Genomic DNA, 26115 nt, shown 5'->3' on the forward strand with positions numbered 1-26115 from the left:
AATCTTCTTCCTTTCCTTCTTTTTTTCCTTCTTTATTTTGGTGTAAAAAGAGAAAGAATGATAAGTAGTGGGAATGTTGGGGAAAAGATAAGTAGTGAGCAGCTTTCTTGGGAAAAGAACCACATTGGGTTGTGCAGATTTAGTTTTACCTCAGGAAGGTTGGTTTTCTTGTGGTTTACTTTTAGTTTTACCCCGGGAAGGTTGGTTTTCTTGTGGTTTATTTTTAGTTTTACCCCAGGAAGATAGGCTTTTTGGTGGTTTTTATTTTTTCGCAGATTTAGTTTTACCCCATTGTAAATGTAATAATAATTATATTAATAAAATGATATTTTATATCCAATATTTTTGTTTCTTTATTTTTGTTAATTGTTGCATTTATTTTACGATTGCGTATTGAATTAATAAATTCTAATAAGATAATAAATTTGAATAAGACTAAATAAATGAATTAGAATAAATTCAGCGTGAATTCGAATAAAAAGTATGATAGCGTGAATTCGAATAAAAAGTACGATAGCGTGAATTCGAATAAAAAGTGCGATAGCGTGAATTCGAATAAAAAGTACGATAGCGTGAATTCAAATAAAAAGTACGATAGCGTGAATTCGAATAAAAAGTGTGATAGCGTGAATTCGAATAAAAAGTACGATAGCGTGAATTCGAATAAAAAGTGTGTGATAGCGTGAATTTGAATAAAAAGTGTGATAGCGTGAATTCGAATAAAAAGTGCGATAGCGTGAATTCAAATAAATATTGGGATAGCGTGAATTCGAATAAAAAGTGCGATAGCGTGAATTCAAATAAATATTGTGATAGCGTGAATTCGAATAAATATTGCGATAGAGGTTTCGTTACATTACATAAACGACATGTATGTCAACAATTACATTACATTCCGGAAGAAGTATGAGCTTTTGTTTTATTTGATCGATTTGGAAGGAATAAACCCTCTGCCTACGTACCCTTAAAAGGGATCAAAACCGCCGTAGTTCTCTCTCAAAAATATTTTTGGTGGGTTAGGTTGATTTTAATTATTTTTGAAAATGGTTTTAAGAAGGGTTGCGAGACCTCAAGGTATAGAAGAATAACATAGGATTGAGGTTGTTTCATTTTATTTGAGAAATTTAGTCTAAGTTTATTTAAGATTCATTTAGGAATTTGATTAAGAAAATAAAAAGAAAAACAACTTGGATTTGGATCCAAGGTTTATTGAGAAAATATTTGACTTTTGCTTATTTGATTTTTTTGGATAAAAAGAATTTTCTAAACTAACGGTAAGCTAGCGCAACGATGCGAAAGATAAAGCGAGCATAAAGCGATAAATAAAGTGTCGGTGCAAGTGTCGGTGTGTGCAATTACTACACTATTACATACCCTTCCTAGATCCATTCTAAGGCAAGAAATAAAAATGCGAAAAAATAAATTACATCAATTACCTAAAATACACACTAATATCATGGAAATTAAATAAATTGCAAGAATTAAAAAAAATGCAAGAGATTATACTAAAGATGATGCAAAAATAAAGCATACCAAAATATTAGATCATGAACCAAAAGATTTAGAAGAACATCACATACGAAAACAAATACCAACTAAAATGCATGACATTAAGCATATTAAAAAAACATGGAGTGCAAGTTTTGAAATCAAACATTAAAGCAAAATTAACCACAAGATGCATGTCATAAGGATTAAAGTATTAAAAAAAAATGCATGACACATAGTGAAATTTTTTTGAGTTTAAAAACATAGGGTTAAATTTTAAAAGAAGGACTAAAATGTAAATAAGGCATAGCTAAAGGATTAAAATGCAAACAAAGCAACTTGGCTCAGCCTGGATTAATTTGGACCGTCTGATGAACCAGAGGGTCCAGATTAAATAACCAGCAAATTCATCATAGCCTTTGGATTAAATGATCCAAGGGTTTAAAAAAAACAACATAAAATAAAGGAAACAAGACTGGGAGCACAGTGACCGTCAGATCAAAGATCTGACGGTTCAAACAGCGAGCACACCATAGTTCATACAAGGGAATAAACATCTAAATAAACACCAGGTGCATCATCAGCCGTTAGATCTACGATCTAACGGCCTAGCATTGAGCGCGCATGATAGCACAAAAGAGAGTCACACATGGAATTAAAATAAAGTAGACAGTCTATATAAAGCAGCTTCACCAAAAAATGTTCATAACCCTCTTGACTTTCTCTCTCTAACTTCAAAAATCCTCTCCTTCTCACACTAGAAAAACATGCCGGAAAATTCATCTTCTCCAGTGAGCCACACAACTTCGACGCGGTGGTCGGCCGGCCGCTTACGGCGGCGCCGCCGTGCCGGAAGTAGTAGCCACCTCTTTTTTGTTATTTGTGAGCTTGAACCCAAAAGACGGATCGAAGATAATATTGATGATGACAAACAGATTCGGATTCACTTTTCTTCTTTCTTCCCCAATCCTATTCTACTCGGTTTTGTATGAGTTCATGTGTTGATGTTGCTATGAAAAGCAAAACCGAAAAAAAAAACAAGTGTTGTGATGATTTATGATTATGACAGTGTTGGATTGATGATGATTTTGGTGGTATATGTTTATTTGAGCTTGCTGGAAAATTTTGTGTTCATGGTGTTCATGTCATTTTTGTTGATTTTTGGTGATTTGATCTGAAATTAGATGAGAGAGAAAAGGTTTTAGGGTTTGTTGATTGACTGCTGCGGCTGACTCTTTGATTGGTGACCAGTGCAGTGTAATAAATGGCACTATTTATAGTACTGTTTGGGTGATGATGGGCAAATAGGCTTCTGACATGTGGACCAGACTAAGCTTGGACCAGAAGAAATAACTTAAAACACTTTAAAGGATAAAACGAAAATAATAAAAGAGAAACATATTAAAAAAATGAAAATTAAATAATAATAATAATAATAGTAATAAAAAATAAGACAAAATAAACTAACTAAAAAAAAGTAATAAAATAAATGATTAAAAAAGGTAATTAAAAATGTCCTTTCGGAACCAAAATGAGGTATTTTAAAATACCTCTCTGCCGAAATTCCGTCTGAAACGACGAGATTACTCGGCGTTTAAAACATGAATAAAACTTTTTTAACTGTCTAAAAACACCAATAACAATTTTAAAATACGAATAAAAACGAAAAAAATTATACGAATAAAAATAGAAACTTCATTAACTAAAATACGATAAAAAACTTAACTATACGAAAAGAAAAGTTTTAACTAAAAAGAAAATTAACTTCTAAAATACGAACAAAAATGTTAACTACACAAAGTACGAATAAAAGGTTTTAACTGCTTAAAATGCAAATAGAAAACGACTGGTCAAAATTTGGGGTATGACAGATGCCCCTATTTAAGTTTCTTCGTCACGGGGATTTAAAAGATAAATTTTTAAATCAACGGGTCGAAGAGACTTAAATATTAAGTACACCAATTTTGACCAGCTGAAATGCTAAGGATGCAACACTTATGAATATAATGAATATGAATGCATGCGATGCAATGACAGATGCAAAGACAAAGAACACATACTGACTGGGGAATAAACTGATAAGTACCACTGGGGAGGAAAGATTGTCTATTACCTTTAAATTGGTAAAGACGACATCACAAGAAAGATAAACACTTGTCTATTACCTTTGGTAAAGACAACATTACGAGAAAGATAACCACATGTCTATTACCTTTAGAATTGGTAAAGACGGCATCACAAGAAAGATAAACATATGTCTATTACCTTTAGAATTGGTAAAGACGACATTACGAGAACGATAACCACATGTCTATTACCTTTAGAATTGGTAAAGACGGCAATACAAGAAAGATAAACACATGTCTATTACCTTTAGAATTGGTAAAGACGAAAAATAGGAAACAAGGCTGAGCAGACCCTGGGGATAACACCTGAGAAGATAGAAATTGAGTGACGTCTCGTCATCCGGTATACCAGGAGATGACACTGTTGACATTCCGTATTCCGACCAAGCGGGGAATGAAACACTTGATATTCCGTAATCCGACCAACCGGGGAATAATAACATTGACATTCCGTCTTCCGACCAAGCGGGGAATGAAACACTTGATATTCTGTAATCCGACAAGCCAGGGAATAATAACATTGACATTCCGTCTTCCGACCAAGCGGGGAATGAAACACTTGATATTCCGTAATCCGACAAACCGGGGAACCACCATTTTAACATTCCGTCTTCCGACCAAGCGGGGAATGGAACACTTGATATTCCGTAATCCGAGAGACCGGGGAATAATAACATTGACATTCCGTCTTCCGACCAAGCGGGGAATGAAACACTTGATAATAAAGATTGAGTGACATCTCGTTATCTGACAAAACAGGAAACGACACTTCTGACAAGAAAACGATTGGGTGACATCTCGTTATTTGACAAAGCAGGGGACGACACTTTTGTGAAAGTAAAAGCTGGTTGACATCTCGTTTTCTGACAAAGCAGGGGACGACACTTTTGTGAAAGTAAAAACTGGTTGACATCTCATTTTCTGACAAAGCAGGGGATGACAACATTGTGAGATACAATTGAAATAAAAGACCGGGTGATAATGCAACCATGTATAAAATGATATTTTTATGTGTGCTATATGCATGAATGAATGAATGCATGAATGTATGAATGTATGATGAATTTATGACTTGTATGACTCTATGTAACAAGAGAAACTGACGAGACTGGACAAGTAAGATGGAGGTGGACCGACATCGCAGTACAGACACTCCGCAATCTTCTTTGGGGATAACATTACTGGAGATGGGTTAAACACTGTCGGGGTAAAGCCCACACTCAGACCACTGATGGGGTAAAGCCCTATAAATAAACCACTTGAAGAGGAAACAACCCATTAATCAAACCACTGAAGGGAGAATGCCCCATAATCAAACCACTGAAGGGGGAATGCCCCATAATCAAACCACTTGAAAGGATAACAAGTCATTAACCAAACCAACTGAAGAGGTAACAACCCAATAATCATACCACTGAAGGGGTAACAACCCATTAATCAAACCAAATGAAGGGGTAACAACCCGTTAATCATACCATTGAAGGGGTAACAAACCATTGATCATACTGCTGAAGGGGTAACAACTCATTAATCAAACCAGCAAGATTGGGTAACAACCCATTAATCGACCCAACTGAAGGGATAATGCCCCATAATCAAACCACTAGCAAAAGATGCCATTTCGAACCACCGGCGAAAGTTGCCATTCCTCAGGATAAAACCCATCAATCAAAGTCTGGCGGAAGTTTCCATCAATCAAACCATAGGCGGAAGTCGCCATTCATCGAACCATAGGCAGAAGTCGCCATTTGTAATCCAACACCAAGTGCATTCTTTCCATTTGACCCACTTGAACTGTGATGCCTCTGTTTTTATTTTTCATTTCTCATTTTTTTTTTGTATACTTTTTTTTATCCCTAATTTTTGCCTGGACCGCCCTTTCGGGTTTTCAATCCACCGGGAATATATTCTTTTTGTATGCCCCTAATTTTTGCCTGGACCGCCCTTTCGGGTTTTCAATCCACCGGGACGCTCATTTTTGCCTAAGCCGCCCTTTCGGGATTTCAACTTAGCGACCTTTTTCTTTTCTTTTTCCTTTTTCTTTCTTTTTTTTTTATTTTTTGACAGGGGTCATCTCACAATTTTTGATCATGCTTACCTTGCAGAGTTTAACTGTCATTGAGACGAAAGTTGACGTATGTTTCTACTACTCATAAGTTCAAAGAAGATGTACCTGTTGTTTATGCTTTTCAAAAGACATTAAAAAGTTTTTTTTTTTAATTTTTGCTTTAAGTATTCACACCAAAAATAGAAGAAAATTATGCAAACAGAATAAATGAGAATTTCAAATAAATGGGCACAGGCTCAAATTAATGTAAATAGAGTGGTGACCTGCCAAAGGCGTGGCTCCACGGATTTTAAAAGTTTGGAAAATGGTAATTATACGGGAAAGGTACATTGAACACTATAACCGCTATGCTCTCTAACAACTTTGAATTCCACTGTTCCGAGTCTTTGATTTGCAGATGCTTTATATCGGAGATCCTTTGACAGTTAAAAATGCCCCAGACGAATCATATCTGATTTGACGCGGTTGATTTGCCATAAGTCAGAAATCTTTTGGACGGCTGAAATGCCCCAAGTGAGTCATGTCCGACCAGATGCAGTTACTTTGTCATAATCCTTAATTTTTGCATAGGTAGCCCTTGTGGGTTTCAACCTATCAGGATAAAAACCTTTTTTAATTTTTCATTTTTTTTTCTCTAACTTTTGCATGGACCGCCCTTTCGGGTTTTCAGTCCATCGAGACGCTCTTTTTTGCCTAAGCCGTCTTTTAAGGTTTGCGACTTATCGAGCTTTTTTTTTTTTACAAAGTATTTCTTGACTGCATCGGTATTCACAGGACATACAAGTTTACCACCATTCATTGTAATTTGGCATTCATTTGCCCCTGGAATCAGGTAACATATTTTTGAGCACAAAGCCACTTTCTTGACATTCACGGGGACGAGCCTTCTTTGTCGAATACTTGATATAACTGGCAATAACACTTTTAAATTCAATCAAGCTTAGCTTTCATTGGAACTTCCGTTGACAGAACTTTGACCTCCATGTGAGGCACCGCCTTATATTGTATACTGAGGGATGGTGGGGGGGTTGCCCCTGTTAAAGTGTGCACTTGAAGTACAATATCCCTACAAGGCAGATGGTAGCATCTCATGCCAGTCTTTGTACATGAAAATCCTCTTCTGGACGATCTTTCTTGGTATTTGCAGCTTCGACGGCCAAGATGCCCCAGTAGGCAGTATATCTCATTAGGAAACTTTCATCCTCCATTTCTTCAACCTCGGATACAAGGAACTCAAAGTTAAGAGAGAGTACATGGTTTAAGTGTTCAACGGGTTTATTAATGCATGATTTGATTATTGATATAAACATTATGATTATGCAGATATATGGAAAGAATTTTTTTTTTGGGTTTTTTGTATTACCATTTTTTCCAGAAAAAACACAATAATAAAAACAAAGTCGGGATCAAAGCGACTTTTTTAATTAATGATGAAAATACATAAAGCAAAAAGCCCTAAACAAAGTTCACTTCCGTCTCGGGTGGGACGAAAGGATTTTTTTGAAAAACATAGAGCAACAAACAAACATATTAATTAAACATATGAGTAGTAGAAATAAACATCAGCAAAGACCCAATTGCAGCTAAACATTCCATGTATCAACATTAAACACCAAGATCTGATAGCAGATTAACTTGCATGTTAGAATCCAAACTTAGAAAGGCAAGAGATCGGCTTCAAATAAATCTTGGACTGCATTCTTGAAAGCGTAACAGTGCTCAATGTCATGACCTAGTGTCCCTTGATGGAAGACACATGAGAGATCAGCTCTAAACAGTGCTGGCAATTTTTTAAGCATTAGAGGAGGTGGTTTAGTTTGGACGAGGTTCCTCCTAAGCAAATCAGGAAACAGCTCCTCATATTTCATTGGAATAGGATCAAATTTAGTTCTTGGAGACTGTTTTCGAGGCTGTTTCTGATACTGCTGGGACTGGGGTTGATAACCCAAACTCTGAACATCATTTATGATAGGCATAACAGTGGCAACAGGGTGATAAGCCAGATACTGTTGTTGAGGCTGACTTTCTACCATACTCATTTCCTGGTTTTCCTCCTCTGAACTATCAGTGGAAACACTTTCTTTGACCCAGCGTCCTTCTCGAACCCCTTCTTCGAGACGCATCCCCATAATCATCATCTTTGCAAAGTTGGTGGGAGCACTTCCAACCATTTTCTCATAATAAAACTGATCCAAAGTCCTCAAGAAAATCCCAGTCAATTCTTTCTCTTCCAGAGGTGGACGGACTTGATCGGCAAAATCTCTCCATCGCTGGGCATATGCTTTGAAAGATTCATTATCATTCTGGGTCATGGCATACAGATCTTCTCTGTCAGGGGCCAAGTACAAGTTGTAGTTGTATCTTTGGATGAAAGCATTGCCCAAATCTTTGAAAGTTTTGACATCAACACGGCTTAGGCCCGTGTACCACTTCAAAGCGGCACCAGTCAGACTATCTTGAAAGCAGTAGATGAGAAGCTTATCATTGTCGATTTGAGGGGACATCTTTCTGGCGTACATTGTCAAATGGTCCTTAGGGCATGTATTCCCTTTATACTTCTCAAAATCAGGGGCCTTGAATTTGGGTGGTATTACGACATTTGGTACCAAGCAGAGATCATAAGCACTTTCCCCAAACGATTCTTCCCCACGGAGAGCTTTCAATTCCAACCGCATTTTATCAAACTTTTCTCTCAGTTCTTCTACCTGGTTGTATGCAACCACACTTCTTGAGTGATAGATGGGTTCATGGCCCTGCTGAGTAGTATGAATCAAAGGTGATGAGTAAGTCATAGCAGCTTGAGGGATCAACGGGCCTGATTGAGGGATAGGCATTGTCTGTTGCTCAAAGGGAGCTTGAACCTTAGAGACACCGGGACAGCATACTTCACCAGAACTTAAAGGTGTACTCCAGAGATAGCCTTCCAGCATAGCGTGTTGAGGAGTACTAGCAAACACTGTTGAAATCGGGGTAGTGGAAGCAACCATCTGAGCTTGAGTGCTGCCAAAAGGAAGAGACAATGGCTGACTTTGTGCAACCGACATCAAAGATACTAAGTTCCTCAGAATCTCATTTTCGGCCCGGAGGGTTGTCACCTCTTCACGAAGCTTGTGGTTCTCTTGTTCAAGATGATCCATTCTAATTTGCTCGAGTGTTGTAGATGCGAGTTGACTGATGGATTGACCTTTGATTGAGAAGACACAATGTGAGACACAGACTAGAAACTATGAATGCACATGATGCATGATATGCTTATGCAAAAAAAATTTTTTGAAGGACTTATCGAAGCTAATTTGTAAACATTGTTGAGGAACACGGTTTCATTTGAAAATTGTAAAGATATCGCAATCGGTTCCCTTTTTCAAGAGGTAAGAATGAAACCAAGGACAAAGTTCTTCGACAAAAGCAAAAGCTTAGTTAAGATTTTTGAAATTGTATTGCTTGGTGTTCATTCTTACAAGGTCCCTACCTTTGATGTTTACAAAAAACTTGGCTAAATCCTTCAACATTTTTTTTTAATGGATGAAAAAAGGTTTATGGATGAATGCATGTATGCATGGTTATGCTAGAATACATAGAATACATGATGAGGTTTAAGGTATACAATGTTCGAGCTTAGGGACAATAACGCCATTTAGTAAGGACTATGGTTTCAATTGCACATGTAACAAGGGTTCTACCAAGTTCCCAAATTACAACTACCCTCGTGGACTTATCGGTGTAGGACTGCTCCTAGACCAACAGTATTCACAAGGAAGTCTAGTTTGAGTGTAGTATCGCGTGACAGCTAAAGTCAAGACCGCTCTTGGTTTAGCCACCGCACTACGTCCTAGAAAGGCCAAGATGGGTTAAAGGTAATCTAAAGGTTCTCAACGCTTGATGGGTTTCAAAAATAATATCGCCAATCACGACTGCTCATGGTGACGTATATTTACTCTTGAACCCACGTTGAGTGGAGTTATATCACATGAACACATAGGCAGGACCGCTCCTGGTATGGCACTATGATCGTACTCCGTCCTATCTTATGTTTCACTCAAGTCCGGGAGTAGGACTTTTATTTTTCTCACCCCTCACGTAACAAGGTAAAATATATACAAAATAGTAAAACACAAAAATAAAGGAAGAAAGGTGGGTTTAACCCACGTAGGATCCCCAGTGAAGTCGCCAATTTTGTAGACCATGATTTTCGGGTGTCAATCCATTAATTGGTTTTGAACCTTCAATCGTTTGGACTTTTCGATCTTTATTCGTGGGAAGGGAAAAGATGAATTTAAAAACCCTTTTTGGATCCAGGGGTTGGTTACGATTGGGGAAGGTGTTAGGCACCGGCATCGTCCACGGTACTCCGTGGGAACCTCTTTCTAACTTTATTTTTATTTGAAAATTTATTGCTTAAAGTATAAGTAAAAGAGTGGAGGGAGAAGAAGTATGAGCTTTTGTTTTTTTTGATCGATTTGGAAGGAATAAACCCTCTGCCTACGTACCCTTAAAAGGGATCAAAACCGCCGTAGTTCTCTCTCCAAAATATTTTTGGTGGGTTAGGTTGATTTTAATTATTTTTGAAAATGGTTTTAAGAAGGGTTGTGAGACCTCAAGGTATAGAAGAATAACATAGGAGTGAGGTTGTTTCATTTTATTTGAGAAATTTAGTCTAAGTTTATTTAAGATTCATTTAGGAATTTGATTAAGAAAATAAAAAGAAAAACAACTTGGATTTGGATCCAAGGTTTATTGAGAAAATATTTGACTTTTGCTTATTTGATTTTTTTGGATAAAAAGATTTTTCTAAACTAACGGTAAGCTAGCGCAACGATGCGAAAGATAAAGCGAGCATAAAGCGATAAATAAAGTGTCGGTGTGTGCAATTACTACACTATTACATACCCTTCCTAGATCCATTCTAAGGCAAGAAATAAAAATGCGAAAAAATAAATTACATCAATTACCTAAAATACACACTAATATCATGGAAATTAAATAAATTGCAAGAATTAAAAAAAATGCATGAGATTATACTAAAGATGATGCAAAAATAAAGCATACCAAAATATTAGATCATGAACCAAAAGATTTAGAAGAACATCACATACGAAAACAAATACCAACTAAAATGCATGACATTAAGCATATTCAAAAAACATGGAGTGCAAGTTTTGAAAACAAACATTAAAGCAAAATTAACCACAAGATGCATGTTATAAGGATTAAAGTATTAAAAAAAATGCATGACACATAGTGAAATTTTTTTGAGTTTAAAAACATAGGGTTAAATTTTAAAAGAAGGACTAAAATGTAAATAAGGCATAGCTAAAGGATTAAAGTGCAAACAAAGCAACTTGGCTCAGCCTGGATTAATTTGGACCATCTGATGAACCAGAGGGTCCAGATTAAATAACCAGCAAATTCATCATAGCCACTGGATTAAATGATCCAAGGGTTTAAAAAAAACAACATAAAATAAAGGAAACAAGACTGGGAGCACAGTGACCGTCAGATCAAAGATCTGACGGTTCAAACAGCGAGCACACCATAGTTCATACAAGGGAATAAACATCTAAATAAACACCAGGTGCATCATCGGCCGTTAGATCTACGATCTAACGGCCTAGCATTGAGCGCGCATGATAGCACAAAAGAGAGTCACACATGGAATTAAAATAAAGTAGACAGTCTATATAAAGCAGCTTCACCAAAAAATGTTCATAACCCTCTTGACTTTCTCTCTCTAACTTCAAAAATCCTCTCCTTCTCACACTAGAAAAACATGCCGGAAAATTCATCTTCTCTAGTGAGCCACACAACTCCGACGCGGTGGTCGGCCGGCCGCTTACGGCGGCGCCGCCGTGCCGGAAGTAGTAGCCACCTCTTTTTTTAAAATTAAACACAGTTTTGGAATTCCTTTTTCATTTCAAATACGGATCCGGCATTGCTTTTCAAAAAAAATCAACCAAACATCTTAGATCTAAACAAAACAAGTGGGAAAGGTAAACACAAAGAATTACCTCTATCCTTTACGTTCGCGAATCCAGCTTCAGCTTCCTCTTTATTCCTTTCGCGATTCAGATATGCCCTTACTTCGTCCTTTTTCCTTTGTGATGAACGGGATTTGTTACTTGTTCCTTTCTTCGATCTCGGTTCTGGATCCTCCTTCTTGCTTCACGAATCTGTTGTGTTATTTGTGAGCTTGAAACCAAAAGACGGATCGAAGATAATATTGATGATGACAAACAGATTCGGATTCACTTTTCTTCTTTCTTCCCCAATCCTATTCAACTCGGTTTTGTATGAGTTCGTGTGTTGATGTTGCTATGAAAAGCAAAACCCAAAAAAAAACAAGTGTTGTGATGATTTATGATTATGACAGTGTTGGATTGATGATGATTTTGGTGGTATATGTTTATTTGAGCTTGCTGGAAAATTTTGTGTTCATGGTGTTCATGTCATTTTTGTTGATTTTTGGTGATTTGATCTGAAATTAGATGAGAGAGAAAAGGTTTTAGGGTTTGTTGATTGACTGCTGCGGCTGACTCCTTGATTGGTGACCAGTGTAGTGTAATAAATGGCACTATTTATAGTACTGTTTGGGTGATGATGGGCAAATAGGCTTCTGACATGTGGACCAGACTAAGCTTGGACCAGAAGAAATAACTTAAAACACTTTAGAGGATAAAATGAAAATAATAAAAGACAAACATATTAAAAAAACGAAAATTAAATAATAATAATAGTAATAAAAAATAAGACAAAATAAACTAACTAAAAAATTAAAAAAGGTAATTAAAAATGTCCTTTCGGAACCAAAATGAGGTATTTTAAAATACCTCTCTGCCGAAATTCCGTCTGAAACGACGAGATTACTCGGCGTTTAAAACATGAATAAAACTTTTTTAACTGTCTAAAAACACCAATAACAATTTTAAAATACGAATAAAAACGAAAAAAATTATACGAATAAAAATAGAAACTTCATTAACTAAAATACGATAAAAAAACTTAACTATACGAAAAGAAAAGTTTTAACTAAAAAGAAAATTAACTGTCTAAAATACGAACAAAAATGTTAACTACACAAAGTACGAATAAAAGGTTTTAACTGCTTAAAATGCAAATAGAAAACGACTGGTCAAAATTTGGGGTATGACAGTGTGGTTGTTTGTAAACTTTGAATGAAAATAAGAAAATATGAACTTTTGGTGCAAAATTAACTAAATGATGATTTTGATGTGAATTGAGGGTATTATTCCATGGTTGTGGTTGTTTTGATTGCCTTTGGATGTATGTTAGCTAATAATCAAGTTTGGGCGACGAATTTGGGACCTAGGGGGATCAAAATCAGGTTTTTAAGGGAAAATTTGATGTGTTCCTAAGAGGAAACCCACAAACTGGATTCCCTGTTCTGGTGCAGCTCGCCTGCAAGCTGGAGCTTGCCATGGCGAGTTGCTCAGTGCATCAACCCATATTTTTAGCGTTCTGGGTACTTGGGGGTCGATCTGGACTTTCCTGAATGATTATTTTGGTGTATTTAACTATTGTTATGCTTTCTAAACCTTTGAAAACATCAAATGGATTGGATTGAGATTGGTTTTGTGAATCAAAATGAAATTATTTGAAAAAGGTTCAAGAACATGAAATTTTCAAAAACTCGTTTTTCTCAAGGAAATTGATAGGGTTATGGTTTGTTTTCTGTAGTAATGATTATAAAATGGTTTTGAAAGGTGTGTGTAAGCTTTAAACTTAGTTTTGCTTTGAAAATGGAATTCCTTTGGAAAATGGTAAAAAGAGACGAACTTAGGTCAATTTTGGAATTAATCGGAATTGGCTTATGATGTGGATATGTATATGCTACTATGATCATATGTTATATGTGGATATGTTTTATGATGTGTGTCAAACATGGATACTTGCTTTCGGTGAAATGGTTGGAAAATGTAAGTTTTTGTGAAAATAAACAAATTTTGTCAAAATGATGTTTTATTGTCAAATGACTTGTAAATGGCTTTGTGTTCATGATGATATGAAAGAATAAGAATGAATCAATGACGATTGGGTGTTTAATATGATGAATGTCATGATGTGGATAGTTGTCCGTCTTTTATGCAAAATGTGACTTTAAAACTTTATTGTATCTTTGGGGTGATTGTTGATGATGATTATGATGATGATTTTAATGATGATTATTTATTAAAGATGACGAAATCTTACATACAAAATGACGACGATATTCATGATGAATGCATGTATAAGAGGTGAGGACTTTAATGATGACAATTTTGTAGAATGAACGCATGCATTATTGAGTCATATGTTCATGCATTCATAAGTGTCAAGTAGGATATTTATATCCAATAAAGACGATTAGGATACTTTGTTTCCAGAGGCAACAACTAGAATACTTTGTATTCAAGAGGCGACGATTATGATACAGTTGTATCAAGAGGCGATGATTGGTACCACATGCATATAGAGTCAGGTCTAGAGCGCGTTGCATACATTTGATAAGTGTCATACTTGTTATTATGTGCCTGGTGATTATATGCATTGGTGAAACTCGGTGATTTATATACTTGGTGAAATTTGGTGAATATGTGAAGATGTGAAAATGTACTTTTTGTATTATTATACTGGTATGCTTGATGATTAATAATGATGTTGGGTTGTTTTGAATAATTTAATGAAGTGTTATTTATTCATTTGAAATTAATTATGTCGCTCTACCTTCATTTGGTTATACTTTAATTGTTGAATGTTATCTAACCCTCAGTGGTCGTTTGGTTACCGCCTACCTATTTGTATAAATGGGTAGACAACGTGCACTTTTAGTTGCTTTGCTTATGAGTACGCTTAAGGCTAGTTTGGAGATACCTCGTTCCTTTGCTTTGGAATCTTAGTGTGGGGCTCTGATTAGAATGTTTGTCTGTTGTTATTTATGTTTTATGACTTTATGATATTTATCATTCAGTTTGTTGAGATTTGGAGATTTGTTTTGGTGATATATTATGAGATATGAGGCATGGCTACTTTGGAGATTTTTATTATCTGTTGATAAGATATTATGATATTATTCCGCTGCGATGTTTTGAAAATTAATTATGCATGTTTGGACTTATAGAAGTAGTATTATCTAAATCCTTTGTATGATTGTATTATTTGCATGATTTATCGGTTAAGGGTTTAGGGTGTTACACGTTCCACTTTGCTAAGGGCGGATTCCCTAGGAAAGCAGCAAAAAGCCTTGTGAAAACGACGTTTGCCAAGGATTTCCAGGTTAAACAGATATAAATATCAATATTAGACCCAGTCAATACCTAAGTGCCTAAATTAGGGTTATGCTCCAGATCAGACAAATCTTACGCACGGTAGTAAAACTAAATAACAAACATAAAATAACTAAATAAATAATTTAAATTAAATAAATATCCAACAAATAAAATAGTGGTTCATCTTATAACCCTAGCCTAAAAAGATTTAGTTACTCATGGTAACTAAAGACAAATTTTAAAAGAAATAAAAACATAACCTAGAAAAACTTTGAATGAGGAAAGAGAAACTCCTCCCTAGAAGCTCCTAGTGCTTGCCTTCCTTTTGAACCTCTTCGTTCTGAATTAGAAATTTTGCATGAGGAATGTGGTATATATAAGGAGAGTTTCCACCTGAAGTTGGGCCCAAAAACCAAGCTTTTTCCCACTAAAATGTAGAAAAAAGAATTTTTTTGCCAGCACTAGGCAATGCTCGGGGTGCATAACCCATGATCTAGGTGCACGAGTCTGCAAAACACTCATGTTATAGGTGCATGAGGCATTCACCAGGCGCATGGTTCATGCTCTAGGCGCACGTGAGTGCGTTCTTAGCCCTAAATCTCTTTTTTCTGCCCTTCTGGGTGTTTGCTTCCATATAAGATGTCTTGGGACCTGGGAACATAATTTTTCCCTCTGTAAAGTCTTTTGAGGCCTCTTGAATCTCAATTCTTGATTTTCACAAAACAGCTCTTTGGCCTGCAAGGAACAGGCGTCAGGAGCCTAGAACCATGCGCTAGGCGCATGTGAGTGACATTTCAGGCGCCTACATTCATGCGCCAGGCCCTTTGTGTAGATTTATTGCGCGTCTGGAGCCCCGTTTTGTGCGCTGGGTGCATGTGCGTGTTGTCTGGTGCTGAAAACATATGTTTCTTCGCCTTTTTAGGTGTTTGCTCCTATGTATGATGTCTTGGAACTTGGGAACAGAATTCATCCCTCTGTAACATCTTCTGAGGCCTCTTGAAACTTGATTCTTCATCTTCCCAAGGACTTCACAAATCTTCAGATGTCTTGCTTTGCCGATATGCATGATTTCTTCGTAAATTACAACAAAACACCCTAAAACTGATATGTTTCAGGAAGAATAGAATTACAGACTCAAATATAGAAGACATTACAAATGTCCCAAAATCATAAGCAATTGCTCTAATACTGCTATATTCTGCTTGTAAAACCTACTGAAAATGACTAAAAAACATGCTAAGGAATAACGTAAGATGACCTATCATAGATTGATAAAACAAAGAGAGCTATCCGAAAATCCATCTAGGAATTAAGAGAAGCAGCAATTGTTCCACTTCCAAATCTAAGTGATTTCTCATTTGACGACGAGATGGGAGACGTGGAATGAATCACACTAGGAGATTATGGAACACTCAGAAACCTCGATGAAGTTGTTCAAGGGTTCCAACCGACAAATCCAGTCATCTTTGACATCAAAAACATAATTCTCGCCGCTCTAAAGGAGAACCAGTTCTCAGGTAAGGAATCGGAAGATTCTAATGCTCATCTGAAATATTTCTTAGTAGCATTCAGCAACATCAATGATGCTGGAGTTTCAGAGTTCAAAAAAAAACTTTGTTTGTTTGTCTATTCTCTAAATTGTTGAGTAAAGGATTGGCTCAATGTGTAACACCCTGATTTCAAACTAGGTTAGGGTTCATAAATTAATTCTTGTTTAACTAGGTCGTTACCTATGACTTTTTCTCAAGAGTCTTTATTTTATTAGGGACCCTTAGGGTATGAGGGTTAGACATCTCCATGAAGTGTAATTCCTTTATATTACAATTTAGGAGGCACACGAGATGTTGACGTCAAAGGATATGTCCATGGCTTTCATAGTTGAGTTATGGAGGTTATGGAGCAATCCGACATCTATATGGATATTCTTACTGTGAAAAAACCATTGTTAATATAATCCTTAGATCTAAATTAAAAGGTAATTTGAATTAGGTCCCGTTTGGTTTGAGCTTATTTTGAGCTTATGAAAAATAACTTATGTAAATAAATAAGCTTTTATTTTAATTTATAAGCTCTTACTAACGAAAATTGTATCTTCATAAACTGTTTTTTCAAAAACTACCTTAAAAACTTTTAAATAATACATAAAAACTTATTTGTTTGCATAAGCTGTTTTATATAAGCTTTAAAATAAGCTAATCCAAACGGACCCTCAATCCAACAAAGAAGGAAGTGGGGATTAAATATTATCTAATCGTCGTTACACATCTTAATCAAAGCAACTTAATCTTGTATTAGGCAAGACAATTAAACCCTACAAACCTCTTTTAATTCTCTTCTTTTATTTACTTTCAATAAGTTCCACTAATTACCGAGTTGAACGACAATCCCTGTAGAGATGATAAACTTACTACTTTATTACTTGTTACGATTTGGTGCACTTACCAATATTTAAACCTTTCGTCCACAAGTCTTTGGCAAGGTAATAGGTAGAATTTATTTTCTAAATAAGTAGGTGAGGTTTATCCTTCAAAAAAAAAAAGTAGGTGAGGTTTAGGTAAGTTTTTATTTTCATTTCATTTGTTTTTATTTTTTATTTTCTATAAGTTAGATGTAGTTGTTTTTATATTTTTTTGTTTGTTTTTTTTTTTGTTATATATCCAAAAATAAAATAAAAAATATACATATTTTTTATTTCCTTTTTGTTTTAGTCTAAACCTCTACGCAAACTCTTAAAATTTCTTACGAGTTGTTTTATGTGTGGTAAAAATTCAGGTACCTTACTATTCAACTCATACATCGATAAAACAGAGAGAGCTATCCGGAAATCTATTCGGGAAGCAAGAGAATCAACAGTTGTTCCATTTCCTGATCTTAGTGATTTCTCATCAGATGACGATGTGGGAGTCATGGAACGCATAACATTAGGATATTACGGAAGACTCGACAACCTCGATGAAGTTGCTAGAGGGTTTAGACCAACAAACTCAGTCTTCTTGGACATTAAAAACTCAGTTCTCACAGCTTTGAAGGAGAACCAATTTTCAAGTACTGACTCAGAAGATTTTAATGCTAATCTGACTTATTTCTAAGTAAATTGCAGCATTATCAATCCAGATGGAGTTTCAAAGTCTGACAAGCGACTTCGCTTTTTTGCCTATTTTCTGAAAGGATGAGCAAATGAGTGGCTTAATTCACTTCCGAGTGGCACCATGGCTACTTGGGACCAAATGAAGATGGCCTTTCTCAGCCACTTTTTCCCAACAATAAGATACGTGGAGAATAGGTGAGAGATTTCTAGTTTTTAGTAAGAAGACGAACAAAACTTATACGAAGCATGGGAGAGATACAAGCTCCTACTTGAGAGATGTTAGGGGAACAACTTTTCTGAGATGGAAATCACCTTGATTTTCAAAAATAGTCTTAAAAAGCAAACCAGAATGATGTTGGATGCATAAACAGGAGATACCATGAAGAACAAAACAACTGCAGAGATTTGGGAGCTAATTGACAACATGTTCTTGAACGAATACCGACCTCAAGGTAATGATATGAGTATTGTTAATAAGTAAGGAGTTCTACATCCCGACAATCAGGATACCCTACTAGCAAGTTATAAACTTCTAAGCTACAAGATAGAAACAATATCTAAGAATTTGGAAGCTTAAGAGGTGGCCAACTGCCAACAAATTTTATAGGTTGCGACTTTTGTGAGAAGACTCGTGAAAGTGGTGCATGACTTCCAGCAAGTTTGGAGTTATCCAAAGAGCAATTAAAGTACATGCGATCTTTTGCTAGACAGCAAATGAATCCTTACTCTAACAATTTCAATTCCAGATGGCCAAGCCGTCAAATTTTTTCATGGGGTGGAAACAACAACTTCCAAACACCTTAACCTACCAATCAACAACAACTAAGGAAAAATCTTGAAGAAACTATCGCTTAATACATAAAGACTACTCAAAGTCAGATTGAAGCAATCACAAATAATTAAGAGGAAACTCAAAGGAACATCGAGGCTTCAATCTAAAATCTCGAGACTTAGATTGGGTAGATTTCCACACAACTCGCTAACATTGGGAGCTCAAGAAGAGAAGTGTGCAAGATGGTTTTAGATGGAAAGCATGGTCAGGAAGAAACCGATGGAAAGGTCAGTGGTAAGCCAAAGCAGAAGGTTAGTGAACCTACCCCTTTAATTGTGAAAGCTGAGAAACCGAAAAAGAAAGATAGCAAGGTAAATAAGACGCAAGTACTTTTGGAGAGATTCTAGAAAATACCAATGTTACTCTACCTTTTGTTGTTCCCTTGAACACACATACATACATATATATATATATATATATATATATATATATATATATATATATATATATATATATATATATATATTGTTTATGAACAGCATCTCACTAAACAAAATGAACTTTGAGAAATTGAAGAAGCACGTAGAATAGTACACCGCACGATAATTTCTAGGAAACAGAAGGAACCAGAGTGGTGGACAAGGAGATTTGAGAGAAAAGGTAAGAGTAAGGAGGAAGTTGAGTAAAGAGGTGAAAACAAGTCAGGTTGAACCTAGAGTTGTAGGTGAAGGTGAATCTACCACTTCCGAGAAAATACAAGTACCAACAATGGAAGTAAAGTCCATGAAAGGAAAAAAAAAAGCTTTCAAAGAAGGATCATAAGAAAAGAAAGATAAAAAACAAGGGACATAAAGAAGAGGCTAATGTTGAGGTATCAAAAACAGTGGTTACGGAATAGACACAACATAACATTGAAAAATGCAAAACTCTTGAAGTGGAAGTTGAAAATGGTGAGAATTAAGAAAAAGAAAATTTTCAAGAGCTCATCAAAGCGTTAGAAAAGTTTAAAGTTAACATGCCCATCAAAGAAATGGTCGAACAAATTCCTTGTCTCTTGAAATTTCTTCAAGAGATCATGAAACTGGAAGAGAAGCCATCAGATGAAGAATTTCAAGTCCTGTGAAAGGAAGGAGATCATGGATGTTTCAAAGTCCTTGTGGTTGTGTAGAATGTCTATGTAGGAGAATCTTTGTGTGACCTAGGAGCAGGTGGTAGTCTAATGCCACTAGACACATTCAAACGAATCTGAGGATTGACGTTGAGGCATGCTTCATGGACGTTGGACTTGCACATGGAACTACAACAACGCCTGTAAGAATGGTGAGGAGCATGATGATTGACATTGGATGATTTCAATTTGAGATTGATGTCATTGTCGCACAAGACAACGAAGAGCAAGATTGCCCGCTAATTTTAGGGAGATCATTCATGGCAACTGCTAAAGCTTTCGTCGACTTGGAGCAAAAGTAGATGTTCATAAGGTATAGTTGAACCACTAATTTTGTCTTATGAATTAAGAATGTCCTTTTATGATGTTTTACATTTATCAGCTAGTTAAATCGCTAATTTTACCAAACACTTCAATTAGTTTATCATCGGCTAATATTTTCCAAACACTGGAATTTTTTTTTTTGATAAAAAAGTAAAACTTATGATTAGGGACAGATGAAGGATATAATATGAATAAATGAACTTTCCAATATTTTTTATACATTTTCAAACAAATATCACTATCTCACTACCAAAAATAATAAAAAAACAAATATCACTATCTTGAAAATGCCTTAATCAAAAGTACATTGAATACTTTTTTTTTTCCACAAGTACATCGAACATCGAATGCTAAACTGCTAGGAAAGTGAAAGAATAATTAAACACCAATAAATAAATTGGCAAGAAGGCCTTCCCATGATAATCATTTGGCTTTTATTTTTTCCACCTATGCTATACTCGTGCGTCTTTTAAATTTTCCAAAAATACACTTGGTTTTGCTTATATAATCTAAACCAGATCGTTAGGATTTTTCGAATTCTAAAATCAGAAATATTACAAACTGTATTTTTTTGTGTTGTATTTAATGGCAAAGGTCTCTCCTAACCGTCATATAATTCCCGCATAAACTGCAAAGCAATTGTGGGCATTCTATGAACGGTCAGCTATGACCATGACACCATAAACACTCCTAAAAAACTAAAAAATGTTTAAGAAAAATTAAGAAAAGATGGGAAATGAATATTGAATGAGATTGTTTAAAATGCAAGCCTATTTATAGTCTTAAACCAGTCCTAGATCATAACTACAATCAAAGGAAACGTTTCACATGGTCCAACCGACCAAAAATGCATTAAACACACCACAAACCGTCCAAACCTTTGGTGAAACGCCGCCGTCCAACTAGTCTGAGAGGTTTCGGATTTTACAATTTGAACCTGTCTAAATATTTTTGGATTGTATAATCCGAAAAGCACCAGGTTGTGTTTAAGTTTCATTTTAGGTAGGTTTTCATGGCTAATTACATATGAATTTTAAAGAAAAAAAAAGGTAAAAAAATAATTAAACAGCTTAAAACAACACAATAACATAAGTGATGGATCTTCTGGAAAGGTGTTCGAAGATGTGATTTTGTACTTGATCCAGCTGGCCTGTCAACTGACATATTTCGATCGACAGGTCAACTGGATCAAGTTCATCGGAATCAGATCTGCAACATAATGATAAAAGGCAAAGTGTTTCAAGAGGATTGTTTTGAGCTAGATCATGTTGTCTTGCTAACTGACATAGGTATACTGCCAAGACATCAAGATCTAGCTCATAGAAACATCTTGGTGTTCATATCTTTCGGAAGATTTTCAGAGTTTTTGTTGTGTTTTACAGAAAATGAACCAAGCACACTTATTTATAGAAGTTTTTGTGCGTCGTGGACAACAGAAATTGTCGGTGCAATGTGGACCACACAAAAAACCTGTGTTTAACTGGTTCGGATTATATAGTTCGAACCTGACTTGCACCCTATATATCTATCTTTTTAAATGAACATCTTTAGCGTAAATTTCAGCGGAGAGATATTTGACAGCATGATGAAGATCTTCAGAATTTATCTATCTATCTTATTAAGTAAACATCTTTAGCGTAAAGTTCACTGGAGAGATATTTGACAACTTGAAGAAGATCTTCATAATCTATATATTTATATTTTTAAATAGACATCTTTAGCGTAAAGTTCAGCGGAGAGATATTTGGCAGCATGGTAAAAATCTTCGGAATCTATCTATCTATATTTTTAAATGATGATCTTCAGAATTTATCCCTCACTCTACAAAATACGAAGTTTGTGTCATTTTCACCTATTATTGAAGCATTTTGGATTATATAATCCGAAAATCTTTTATAAATTTCAGATTATATAATCTGAAACATGTCAGAGTTTTGGACGGTGTTGAGTAACTCATGGAACACGTTTTTCAAAGGGTTTTACCAGCTTTAATGGCTGGTAAAACCCTTTGAACACATTATTTGACTCGCCATTAAGTGTCGTTACACTCTGAACCAAAATCTTCACAAATTTCCCTTAAAAATACCCTTCAAACCTTCACCATTTCTCACACCATCATCTCACACTCTCCTCCTCTTCCTTCTACAACAACGTGTTTCCATCGTTGGCCTTTCATAAAAAGAGACTACTTTGGAAATGCAGGGATTGTATGAACGGTTATTGAGGATGGTGACGTGCTGCAAAGAAGCACGATTTGTCTAGGTGCCATGTTGGCCTGTTTGGGCGCAAGGTTGACCTTACCCCAACCTTAAGCTTAAACTTTATTTCATTGTAAGTGTATTGATATATTAATAAAATTATATTTTATTTGTTTCATTTTGTTTATTTTTGCATTTATTTTATATCTTTGTCAGTTATATTTATGTCATTGAAATAATATAAACACAATCTTTATAAATCTGGGCAAAGTATATTTCAGATTTTAGAATCTAAAAAATCTAACAATTTGGTACGGATTATATAATCCGAATCAAGGTATTTTTAGAAGAAAATAAATAGGGCGTGTGAGAAACACATAGGGTGGAAAAGTAATAGCCTAGTCATTATAATCTTCTAACAAAAATATGCTGCATTTTCTTATAAAATAAATATGCTGCATTTACATAAGCTAGGCATCATCCACCAATACATTCCTCTATTACACGTATTTGTACATATATGGCCTTTGGACCACTACTTCAATTCTTGTAATTTCAAGCAATGCAAGTTGGTAAAAAGCAAGTACAAAAGAAACATAACCCCCTTCTCTGCACACAATAAGATGAGAAAGAGAACAAAATTATAAAAGAAAAGTAATCACCACTTTATCAAAAGATGTAAATGTTGACCAAATTAAGAGTATAAAAGAGTATAAAATTAGACAAGAGGTGTGGACCTTTTTATCTTTGGCATAAGGAAGGTGTGGTGAGATGTTGTATAAGTCCTCTTCAATTGGCAATGAGGTTGGTATTAAATTGGACTGTGGATTTGGTTTTAGTTCAATATCCATCTTTCTGACCCAATTCTTCTTTTTGATTTCTTTTTCATGCTTGTCACTCACCTTTGCCTGAAATGTCATAAACACATAGTATCTAAATTTTATTTTATTTTATTTTTGAAACAATTTTTGTTCAAGTAGTCTAATATTAGAAATTTGCCTCTTAAAGATGAAAAAATGAAGTGTCTGGGTTCGAACCCTGACTCCAACATATATTATAAAATGTATCTTTTTTTTTGTCAAGTAGCTTAGTGGCTAAAAAGCTCGCACATTTTTTTTTGTCAAGTAGCTTAGTGGCTAAAAAGCTCGCACATTTTAAATGTGGAGAAGTGGGGTGTCTGGGGTTCGAACCTCGGCCCCTGCATATAATATGCAATATCTCTACCAACTGAGCTAAACTCATGATGCAATATCTCTACCAACTGAGCTAAGCTTATGGGGATTACAATATAGGGTTAAATAAGTTTTTCGTCCTTATAAATATATCAAATTTTGATTTTTGTTCCTAAAAAATAAAATGAGATGTTTTCATCCTCACAAGATTTTTTGTTTTACTTTTGGTCCCTAATGGATATAATTTTGATATGTTTTTGACATTTTTTTAACATAATATAAATATATAAATGTTGAACAAAATAAACGGACATAAAATGAATACAATTTGAACATAAAAGAGTTATAATCTTAACATTTACATGAACATAAAGTGGACTAAAAACAAAGTAAAAAATTTTGTGAGGATGAAAACATTCAATTTAATTTTTTAACGACTAAAATTAAAATTCGTTATATTTATAGGGATAGAAAACTTATTTAGCCCTACAATGTATCTACGGATGTGAACTAAGTTCACGAAGACTTTTGAAATAACTTTTATTAAATTTATTAATGCTTAAAATATGTATATACTCTGTAAAAGATATCAATATGTTTTTTTTACTTGCAAATAGATCATTTTTTTGTTTTAAATTCCTGTAAATGTTTTGTTTTGTTTTTAATCCTTATAAATATTTCATTTCTTTTTTATATTTGATCATTGTTGTTTTATTTAACTCCATGCAAAATTTATTCGTATTAAAAAGATCTTTGTAAAATGCAGAATGTATGACTTTAGTTCCTCCAAGTTAAGACTGAAATGAATATTGCAAACAACAATTTTGTAAGGATTAAAAATAATAAAACAGAAAAGAAAAAAAATTGCAGACTAAAAATAAAAAATTGTGTACTTAAAAGAGATTGAATATCATACCAAGGCCAGTTGTAATGAACTAGCGTGTATCATATACCAATTTTTTCTTTTTCACCACAAACAAAAGGTCTGGCCCTATTATTGGAATGACACAGAACTTCGTATTCTGGTCATTGTTAATGTCATATATTCTTGTGAGGACACTGCCCTTTTTTTTACTAACACTTTACTTTTATTTTAAAAGCATGAAGTTAAAGAACAAATAAAGTAGACCCTTTATTGTAGTAGAATAACATCATCCCACCGAGATGACTTTGCACAAATAATCGAACTTTGCTTCTTTTTTTTTTTTTTTTTTTGAGGTATTTTCATTTTGAGACTTGAATGTACCGGTGCAACACTCTATAAACCATGTAATTCATGAATTCTATTAAATTAATGTAAATCTACATGAGTGACATTATTTTAAATTTCCCCTATATATATATATATATATATATATATATATATATATATATATATATATATATATATATATATATATATATATTTCCATGTAGAAAAAAAATATGGTATATATGTTGAGAAGTATGCGGTAAAAGACTAGAGAGTAGTTTAACTTCAAAGGGTTGGTCTAATAGTAAAATGACAAATCTTAGATTCAGAATTTTTTTATTCAAATAACGCTAATGCCTTTGAAGAAAGATAAATGTAAAATAATCTAAGAATCTAAAGTCTTTCATACCTTGAACTCCGATCGTTGGCCATAGATTTTTCTCATTAAAAAAAAGACTATTTTGCTATTCTTTTTTGTTCATAAATAACGAATGACATGGGATTAAAACTAATCAATATTATAATTCATTGTACCAAGAATATGTACAATGGATTCTATTAAATTTATGTAGATCTACATGATTTAGTAGTAACAAAATTTATATCAACAGAAGTGAGACATGATAAGAACAAGATCAAACAAACTTTTACCAAAATAGAAGAAAATTAAGAATAAGAATTTTGGAGATACCCTTTTACGAGGAACATTAAGGAGCATGGTGGATGAGACAGCATGGTTGTCGTAGAAATCCCCTGTAACATAAAGATCACGATCCTCAGACTCAGCTGAGTAACTATAGCGTAGTGAACCGGGTTGTGTCGCGGAATCGAAACAGTTTGTGTATGGGAAATTATTATGATCATTCCAATCCCAGCTTCCAAATTTTGGTACATGACTCCTCTTGTAATAGTATTCCTATGTTGTATTATTATATACACAGCACCAAAAGAAGAAGAAAAAGAAAAGATACAAATCAGAAATGGGTTATGATAAATAAAGCATTGGAAGAAGATGAAAAATAAAAAGGACTTACTTCCATTAAAGAGCTGAGAGATAAGTGAAGATCAAATCTATACAGAATTTGTTACGTATGTCTGAGCTTGAGTTTACTATGGATTTAAAAAGAAGATCGAGGAGGGATCCTTAAAAATAAAAAATAAAAAAATAAAAAAAAGAGGAGGGAATGTGGAGAGAGAGAGAGAGAGAGAGAGAGAGAGAGAGAGAGAGAGAGAGAGAGAGAGAGAGAGGACTAAAGCTT

The 26115-nt window shown here is 34.7% G+C and overlaps 2 protein-coding genes across 2 annotated transcripts; both read right to left on the reverse strand.

The window, feature by feature from the left end:
- Positions 1 to 7337: 7337 nt before the first annotated feature.
- LOC146906841 (uncharacterized) lies at positions 7338 to 8819 on the reverse strand. The gene has a single exon (XM_085728973.1). The coding sequence runs from the start codon at positions 8817 to 8819 to the stop codon at positions 7338 to 7340; it is 1482 nt and encodes a 493-aa protein (XP_085585099.1).
- Positions 8820 to 22875: 14056 nt separating this feature from the next.
- Positions 22876 to 26115, reverse strand: LOC146906842 (uncharacterized). Its single transcript, XM_085722584.1, has 4 exons — positions 25891 to 26115; positions 25548 to 25772; positions 23230 to 23400; positions 22876 to 23101 (listed from the first exon to the last, which is right to left on the reverse strand). Exons 1-4 carry the CDS (start codon positions 25894 to 25896, stop codon positions 23048 to 23050), a joined length of 456 nt encoding a protein of 151 aa, XP_085578710.1. The 5' UTR covers positions 25897 to 26115; the 3' UTR covers positions 22876 to 23047.

Source organism: Medicago sativa, chromosome 7 (assembly GCF_051527215.1).
Source record: "Medicago sativa cultivar Bolivia chromosome 7, Bolivia_mono, whole genome shotgun sequence".
NCBI lineage: Eukaryota > Viridiplantae > Streptophyta > Magnoliopsida > Fabales > Fabaceae > Medicago > Medicago sativa.

Bases quoted from the DNA above. Each gene is read 5' to 3' on its own strand.
- LOC146906841 (XM_085728973.1), bottom strand. From the start codon at position 8,819: ATGGATCATCTTGAACAAGAGAACCACAAGCTTCGTGAAGAGGTGACA.
- LOC146906842 (XM_085722584.1), bottom strand. The intron at 23,401-25,547 runs GTATCTCCAAAA...ATGACATTTCAG, and splicing joins TTAATGTTCCTCGTAAAAGG to GCAAAGGTGAGTGACAAGCA. The intron at 23,102-23,229 runs GTCCACACCTCT...TATTGTGTGCAG, and splicing joins CTTATGCCAAAGATAAAAAG to AGAAGGGGGTTATGTTTCTT.